The sequence below is a fragment of the Otolemur garnettii genome, unplaced genomic scaffold, assembly GCF_000181295.1.
Source record: "Otolemur garnettii isolate 467f Iridium unplaced genomic scaffold, OtoGar3 scaffold00285, whole genome shotgun sequence".
Lineage (NCBI taxonomy): Eukaryota > Metazoa > Chordata > Mammalia > Primates > Galagidae > Otolemur > Otolemur garnettii.
The window spans coordinates 246,318-255,541 of record NW_003852680.1 but is presented as its reverse complement, the minus strand read 5'-3'; the positions used below and the strand labels follow the sequence as shown (position 1 = coordinate 255,541).

At 41.6% G+C, this 9,224-nt stretch overlaps 1 protein-coding gene across 4 annotated transcripts in view; it reads right to left on the bottom strand.

Annotated features, from left to right (window-relative positions):
- SNAP47 (synaptosome associated protein 47) overlaps nt 1-9,224 on the bottom strand; it is a 48,801-nt gene that overhangs the window by 23,546 nt on the left and 16,031 nt on the right. For 3 of the 4 annotated variants that reach the window (XM_023508872.1, XM_023508873.1, XM_012813626.2), the window contains one exon: nt 3,267-3,754. In XM_023508872.1, the coding sequence (XP_023364640.1) occupies nt 3,267-3,754 (488 nt within the window). Of the gene's footprint in view, nt 1-2,254; nt 2,310-3,266; nt 3,755-9,224 lie in introns of all 4 variants that reach the window. The other variant, XM_023508874.1, reaches the window with a different exon arrangement.

Genomic DNA, 9,224 nt, shown 5'->3' with positions numbered 1-9,224 from the left:
GCCTCCCAAGTAGCTGGGACCACAGGTGCCCGCCACAACGCCCAGCTATTTTTTGGTTGTGGCCGTCATTGTTATCTGGCAGGCCCAGGCTGGATTCGAACCTGCCGCCGTAGGTGTATGTGGCTGGTGCCTTAGCCACTTGAGCCACAGGCGCCAAGCCTTAAGTGATACTCTTGCCTCAGCCTCCCAAGTGGCTGGGACTACAGGTGCCTGCCAGTGCCCAACTAGCTTTTGGTTGTAGTTGTCATTGTTGTTTGGTGGGCCTGGGCTGGATTCGAACCCACCAACTCTGGTGTATGTGGCTGATGCCTTAGCCGCTTGAGCTACAGGTACTGAGCCAGCTACCTCTTTAATTTTCATCCACTAAGACAGTCCCCACCTGGACATGACAACCTGACAACCTCATACCCTCAGTCTTAAGCCTGTGCCAGTCCTGACCCAAGAGGACAGTCCCCATCTGCAGAGGACATCCTCTCACCTCCTAACTCACACGTCTGTGCCACTTCCTCAGACTGTGCCACTAAGACAGTCTTCACCTGGACAGGTTGACCTCACATCCTCACACACCTATGCCACATTGTCAGTCTTCATCCATGAGGACAGTCCCCACCTAAATGGGACATCCTCACACATCTTCCCTGGACACATGCCTGTGCCACATGTTCTGTCCACTTGGGTAGCAGTAGAGCCCCTCTTCCTACTTCTGTCTGGCCTGCTTTACACTGGGACTCTGACCTCTGCTCGTTCTCCTGTGAGTGAAAGTCATGGTGCCCTTCAGTCTTCTCATGTTAAATAATAGATTTTATGTTACATTTCATCCCATTTGTGTTCCCATCTCCATCTAAAGTCTCCCTCCCTAGGGAGATTCTAGGATCTTGGCTGATTCTTTTTGATATAGGAGGGTTTTATGTCTGTGCTGTGTTAAGGATGTGTCCTGTAGTCCTGAGCTACTCCAGGAGGAACACTGTACTATAATGCTGCTCAGAAGGTACATGCCAGGCGGAGCTCAGTGAGCATTCCTTCCTTAGGCTGAGTGGCCAGGCCTTCTAGTGAGGGTTACCTGATGGCTGGCACGCTTAACCTATGTGGGTCAGCTTCTGTGTTGTATCTTGACCTAGGGACCACAGAAAAATGTGGAAATACCAAGAATGTAAGTTTTTTAATTAAATTTCCAAATAAATTATTTCCAACATTTTATGGGATCAGGGCAATCACCACATATATTTAATTTTTAAACTTGAAGCCATCTAGCCCTATTCATGTGATAGGGAAACAGAGCACTGAAATTAAAATCATTGATCTTGAACCCTAGGGGACTGTAAAAAAAAAAAAAGATGAAGAAACTGAAATCAATCACTTAGGAGGAATAAAAAAAAGGCAAATTAGTAGCAAACATTTCTCTTACCTTTAACAGATATTTGGCAATCAAATTCATAAGGAAAGATGATTACTTGTGTACATGTTTTATGTTATACATATATACACATACACATTAAAGTATGTACCTGTAGTAAATATGTATCACATAAACATTTTACATATAAACACATACCAGTTTATTATCTATTGTTATCATATTAGAAAATGGAGTTCTTCATGTCTTTGGGATTTCTTAATCTGGGCTCAAAAACAAACTTAAAGAGGAAACTGGTAGATTTTACCACAACAAGATTAAAGATTTCTCTAACAGAAGACAACAGTTTGGAAGAAGTGATTGCAGCCTCCAAAGTCTAAAAGAATTAATATTTAGAATAGTTAAAATTCTTGCAAATCTGGAAAAAAAAAGACAGCCCAGTAGGAAAGAAGAAAATGGAACAGGCAAGCCACAGGGCAAAACTGCACCCCAAAACAAATAAAAAACATCAGATGCTCCATCTCACAACCAATGAAAGAACGTAAGTTAAAATAATGTCTGGATGCCATCTCATCCTCATGAGAATGGTGAACTACAAAGTCAGGCTCCCTAGCACTGGGGGTGGGGGGGTGGGGCAGGACCTAAACACTGTCCAGGTGCAAAGCACACATGTGTCAGGCCCAGCTGAAGCTGATGCTCCATGTGGGTCCTGCAGAAGAGCCCCCAGGGTAACTCTGCACAGTACCTTGAGACTTGTGCCAGATACACTGGACCATACTATGGAGTTCTCAAAGGTACAGATCCCTAAACACATCTTGGTGGTGCACAGGGAAGATGTGGCTTAAACACTGATGGACACAGGAGTGTGGCAGAGCAAGTGGGGAGGGAACAGAGACTCACCAGGGCCAGGGTGGTTGGTTGGTTCTAGATAAGACCTGAAGGCTGGTTCTTAAATCTGACAGGAGAAATGAGATCAACAGGTGGGAATGATGAACTTGATGCTTCCTTCCATTCTGAAACATGCATTTTTTTTTTTTTTTTGAGAAGTAGTTTTACTCTGTTGTGCAAGGCTAGCATGCCCTGGCATCACAGCTCACAGCAACCTCAAACTCCTGGGCTCAAGTATTGCTCTTGCCTCGTCTCCCCAGCAACTGGGAATATAGGCACCTACCAAGATGCCTGGCTAGTTTTTCTATATTTAGTAGAGACAAGGTCTCACTCTTGCTCAGGCTGGTCTCAAACTCCTGAGCTCAAGCAATACACTTGCCTTGGCTTCCCAGAGTGCTAGAATTACAGGCGTGAGCCATCATGCCTGGCCTGAAACATGCATTCTGAAAACCTTTCTGACTGTCTTATTCTATTTTGTGTTGCTTTAACAGAATACCAAAGCCTGGGTAATTTATAGAGAAAAGAGGTATATGCAGCTCATAGTTCTGCAAGCTGGGAAGCACTATTTTCTGCCGACTGCTTTGGGCTGTTTCCTAACATGGCAAAGGTGAAAGCAGAAACAGACATGTGCAAAGACAAAGAACCGAAGGAGTGCTGCGGGACTGATCTAGTTTCACCAGAGTCAAAACTCACTATGATCTGCTCCTATTATCCCACCTCCCAAACTTCACCATGAGTTTTGGGGGGGACAAAAACCACATCCAAACCACGCACTGACGTATTGTGAAATCCACGTATCTACTGGATGCATGACAAATCTCGGTAATGCGAGGTTCACAGATGTCAAGCACTAAGGAACATTGTCTGGAATTATTTATATGTATAAAGAAACGTGCCATCGCTCATGAGCTGGAAGCGAGCAGTGGTTCTAAGTGGTACATCTGTAAAGTACTTCCAAGTGCATGGGCTGGGTCTGGCTGTCATTTCAGAAGTCCATGCACATGCCGCCTCACTGCTCACCCACCTGCGTGCCAGACTGAGCTGCTCTTCTCCACAGGAGAAGCTTTCATGCTTCTGAGCATTGAGGCATCTTCCAACAATTCGATCTTCTTGTTGAACTGCATTTCTAAAATAGGGATGACTTCTGGCATCTTGGCAGATATGACACGATAAGCCACATCTGGCTTTCCAATAAATCGCTGGCGGATGCTAATTTCATAAGGTGAATGGACCTTAATGTCATCCACATCTTCTCTTTCAAACCTGTGCATGAGCAAAGAATTGGAGTCATGGATTTCCAACCCAGAGACAAAGACGGTAAGCCTCCCTGGCTTAACATGAGACTCTGTCCTTTGGGAAATAATGGCAGGAATTTTGATCACTATGCCTTCTTTTCCAAAAGGCTCACAACTGGCCGCTGAGGTACCTTCTCTGGGCTTTGTTTCTGATGGCGTCTTCCAAAGCTTGGAGCTGAAGGGCCACCAAGAAGGAGATTCCAGTTCCATCAGCAATCTGAAAGGGCAAACGAAACACAGACAACCAAAGAGATCAATTTTTAAGGAGTGATACCCCTTTTTTTTTTTAAAAAGAAAACTGCTTTAATCTTTGCAAAGCATCTTACCATTTAATAGGCTTTCTCTTCTCCACACTCCACAGAGCACAAAGAGCAGGAATTACTATCTCCATGTTTAGAAGAGAAAACTGAGACTCAGGGTAGTAAAGACATCTGCCTATAGACACAGGAGTAAGACACAGCAAAACACACACCTTTTGACTAAGATATTACTCTTTCCACATGGTGCTGCCTTGACCTGGGCAATTCGGTTTCAAAATAAATCCTGATCCTAATCCCTAGAGAGCTATCTAAAAGAACTTTCTGTGGTAATGTAATATTCTATGTCTGTACTGTCTAATATAACAGGAGGCCCACATAAGTACTGGGCCCTTGAAATGCAGTTAATTTAACTGAGAAACTGAAGTTTTAACTTAATTCACTTTTAATGTTGTTAGTGGCTACCATCTTAGATACCGAAACTCAAAAGCGACCACTAATAACACTAAGAAATTTATCTAAGAAGTCAACAGAACAGAGAAAAGTGGAGACAGGAAATGAAAAACAAAGGAACAAAGATCAAACAGAAAACAAATAGTGAGATGACAGAATTAAAACAAGCCATATTAGTCTTCATACTAAATGTAAATGGACTAAATCCTCTAATTAAAAGGCAAGCCTGGATAAAGAAACATATCAAATTATATCATGCTTACAAGAGATATACTATGAAATATGAAAACACAGATCCATCAAAAGTAAAGGATTGGAAAAAAGATATATCATGCTCAAAGTAACCTTTAAGATAAGAGGTGTTACCATAAAGATGGTCAGTGCATAATAATCAGAGTCATCCAATAGAAAGACTTAACAATAGTATATATGTATGCACCTAATAACAGTGATTTTCAACCAGTGTGTCATGAGAAGATCTTGGGTGTACCCTGAAAAATTTTAAAGATCATTAATTAAATTATTTTCATGCCTGTAATCCCAGAACTCTGGAAGCCTGAGGCAGATGGATTGCTTGAACAGGAGTTTGAGACCAGCCTGAGCAACAGTGAGACCTCATCTCTAAAAATAGCAAGGTGTTCTGGTGGACATCTGTAGTCCCAGTTACTCCAAGGCTGAGGCAAGAAGATCACTGGAGTCTAGGAATTTGAGGTTGCTCTGAGCTCTGACACCACAGCATTCTACCCAGGGCGACAAAGTGAGACTCTGTCTCAAAAAAGAAAACAAAAAAAAGATGTTCAAAGTAAAGTATATTCTTTTTTTACTCTTTTTTGATCAACACAATTTAAGTGTGCTGCAAAAGTTTAACTAAAAGTTTAAGTGTACCACAAGATTTAAAAAAAGGTTGAAAACACTAATAACAGAACTTCAAAATCCATTGAGCAAAAATCTGACAAAATTAAAAGGGAAAAATAGACAAAATAGTTGTAGATTTTAACATTTCTCTCAATTATTGATCCAGCAAGAAGACAAAAAAATTAAAAACAGAAAAATTTTGAACAATGCTATTTAACAAATTCTACCTCATGGATATTTATAAAATCATCATCTAACAAGTACTAAGTAAACACTTCTTTTGACTATCTTTAGAATATTCACAAACAGAATAGTCTCATATATTCCAAGGATAATATCTTATAGAGTATTGTCCCTTGTCCTTAATCAATAAACAAAACACAACTAGAAAATCACACTCACAAGTAATACATGGATCAAAAGAGAAAAAATAGAACATATTTGAAGTGGCTTAGAGCCCATAGCACAGTGGTTACAGCACCAGCCACATGCACCAGGCTGGTGGGCCAGCTAAACAATGAAAATTCCAACAAAAAAATAGCCAGGTGCCTGTAGTCCCAGCTACTAGGGTGGCTGAGGCAAGAGAATTGCTTGAGCCCAGGAGTTTCAGGTTGCTGTGAGCTGTGACGCCTTGGCACTCTACCACAGGCGACTTAGTGAAACTCTGTCTCAAAAAAAAGTCTTCCTTTTAATATTTCCTTTATCTTTGGGTAAAGAAAAGAGTCACTGGGGGCCAGATAAGATGAGTAGGGAGAGTGTTCCAATACAGTTATTTGTTTAGTGGCTAAAAATTCCCTCCACAGACAGTGCTGTGGGAGTTGGTGGCACATTGTTGTGCAAGAGCCAGGAGTTGTTGGCAAAAAGTTCAGGTTGTTTTCAGGTAACTTTTTTTTGAGACAGAGTCTCACTATGTCACCCTTCGTAGAGTACTGTGGCGTCACACCTCAAACTCTTAGGCTTAAGTGTTTCTCTTGCCTCAGTCTCCCAAGTAGCTGGGACAACAGGTGCCCGCCAAAACATGTGACTATTTTTTGTTATTGTTGTTGTAGTTGTCATTGTTGTTTAGCAGGCCCGGGCCAGGTTCAAACCCACCAGCCCCAGTGTATGTGCCCAGCACCCTAACCACTGAGCTATGGGTGCCGAGCCTCATATAACTTTTTTAATCAGCTTTTTCAGCACTTCCACATAGTAAATTTGGTTCACTGTCCACTTGGTATGAATTTTTTTTTCATCAGTTGTGCTTATTACTGGCCACCCTGACCTCTCTTCATTAGTGATGCTTTTTCTTTCCTCAGAAAAACATTTAATCCATTTGTACACTCCTTATTCTTCACAGCATTATCCCCATACCACCACTCAGCAAGATACTACTGTGCATCTACACGAACATGGCTGTGAGAGACTGATATACCAAGGTTATGAAACTTTACTAAGTTGTTTGTATAGTGCTGCCAACATGGTGCAAGTTCACGAACTTAATTTTTGGACCTCATATACTCAGTAGTGGGATTGCTGGAACATAGGGTAGTTCTATGTTTAATTTTTTGTGAATCCCCATACTGTTTTCTATAGTGGCTGGATATATATAAAGATTTTAAATGAGTGAACCAACTGCACAGCATAATATGTCTGTTTCATTTTCTGAGGGGGAAAGGGTAGCCAATAGCTATGTTGCCTTTTTGGAACCAGATGTCTCCATATGTATCTCCAGATCTTCTTTTAGGGCCCAGGAGTCATTACTGCAAAAGAAAACCTTACAACACTTGAACATTTCTCATAGAAATGAAAACAACTCATCACAGGCCCAAGTGTGTGTCTGTATGACACTGTTTTGGTGTTTCACATCTATTTAACACACCAGAAATCTTACAATCACATAAGATTCTGGAAGGCAGATAAAATAAAAATAAATGGTAGGCACTGTGCACAGTGGGCACAGTGGGCACAGTAGCTCATCTCTGTAATCCCAGCTACTCGAGAGGCTGAGGTAGGAGTATCAGTTGGAGCCAGGAGTGCAAGATGAGCCTGAGCAACATACCTGAGGTTTGATAATTAAGTTGCAAACTTGTCACTATGTGCTTACCACTGCAGCACTGTACAAACAGCTCAATAAGATTTCATTACCTTGATATATCAGTGTCTCACATCCATGGTCATGCTGATATATGGCAGTGTCTTGCTGAGTAGCATTCATTACTGTTGTGTGTTTTTGTGTGCTGTTTCAAGAATGTTGGAGCTTGAAGTAGAGCAACAAACATTAAATTTTTTATTAAACTTGGCCAAGAGTGGAAGTGAAATCAGGGATTTCCATGAAGAAAAAGGCAGGGTACAAATGGATTAAACTTTTTTTTTTTTAAAAAGACAGTCTCACTTTGTCACCCTAGGTAGAGTGCTGTGGCATCATAGTTCACAGCAACCTCAAACTCTTGGACTCAAGTGATCCTCTTGCCTCAGCCTCCCAAGTAGCTGGGACTACAGGTGCCCACCACAACGTCCAACTATTTTTAGAGACGAAGTCTCACTCTAGCTCAGCCTGGTCTTGAACTGGTGAGCTCAGGCAATCCACCTGCCTTGAGCCTCCCAGAGTGCTAAGGACTACAGGCATGAGCCACTGAGCACAGCCTAGATTAAATGTTTTTCTGAGGGGAGAGAAAGGCATCACTGATGAGGAGAGGTTAGGGCAGCCAATAACAAGCACAACTGATGAAAACACTACAAATATTTGTACCAAGTAGACCAAGTTTACTATTTGGAAGTGCTGAAAAGGCTGCTTTAAAAAGTTAGACAAAAACAATCTTAACTTTTTGCCAACAACTCATGGCTCTTGCATTACAACAATGTGCCAGTTCACGTCCCATACTCACCAGACCTGGCCCCCAATGACTTTTTTTCTTTATCCAAAGATAAAAGAAATATTGAAAGGAAGACATTTTGATGGCATTCAGGGCATTAAGGGTAATATGGTGCAGGGAATGGGTGATGTAGACCAAAGGGGACAAAGTTTCAGTTATAAGATAAGTAAGTTCTAGAGACCTAATGTGCAAAAACGGGACTGGGTTAACAACACTGAATTGTATGCTTAAAATCTGCTAAGAGGGGGAATCTTATGTATTCTCAACATATACAAAAGGGAAGAGAAAATAAAATAACAACCACATGAGGTGATGGCTATGTCAATGAACATGAATGTGGTGATTATTTCACCATGTGTACAAACATCAAAACATCAAATAGTATACCTCAAACATGTACAGCTTTTGCCAATAAAGCTGGAAAAAACAGCTGCACTTTAAACAAACTCTTCATATAATTGGTTCATTTCCTTAGCAATTTTAGTTTTTCTGACCTGCTTTCTAAATCCTGAATCATATTTGTCTTTTTCTCACACACCTGGTCAAAGTGGGAGGGGAACTCTGAGACACAAATCCAAGGAGGAATGTGTAAGAACACAGATAGTAGTCTTGTGGGCACTCATTCTGGAGTGTCCACTCTCATGAGCAATGATAAGGATGCTAAATTACAAGGTAAGGTATCCAGAGAGCTGAGTCCAGCAGCCCCAGCAAACGGCTGGGACCTGGCAGCAGCTGTACTTAGATGGGCTGTACCAAGAGAGGTCAGGGCAGCCCATCTAAGGGAAGGTTGAGGAGATGGTGGGACAGGTACAGCAATGACCAATCTGATGAGAGAGTAGGGATGTCAAAACTCTTCTGGGCCCACAAAATTAGGGATGACAGTAGATATTTACTGGAGAAGCTTCATCTTGGCACAGGGCCAGCAGCTGGAACAGATGACTTTAGAGACCAACCACACAGAGCTGGCAGGCTGTTTCTCTCTGACTTCATTCATGAAGTTTTCATAAGCAATACAACATGCAAAATAGGCATAGTTCAGTTTCTAACCTCATCTTGAAGCAGGAATTAGTAACAAACAATCTGAACTTTTGGGTTTATGTAGAAGGTAACACAGCATGCCATAGAGATTCCTTCCCAGATTCCCTTTAAAATATTTACCCAGAAAAAAAAAATACATACCCAGACAAGGTACGGTGGCTTACGCCTATAATCCTATCCACAAGGCAACACCAGAACAGGGGGTACATCACACAGAGAATAAAACAAACTG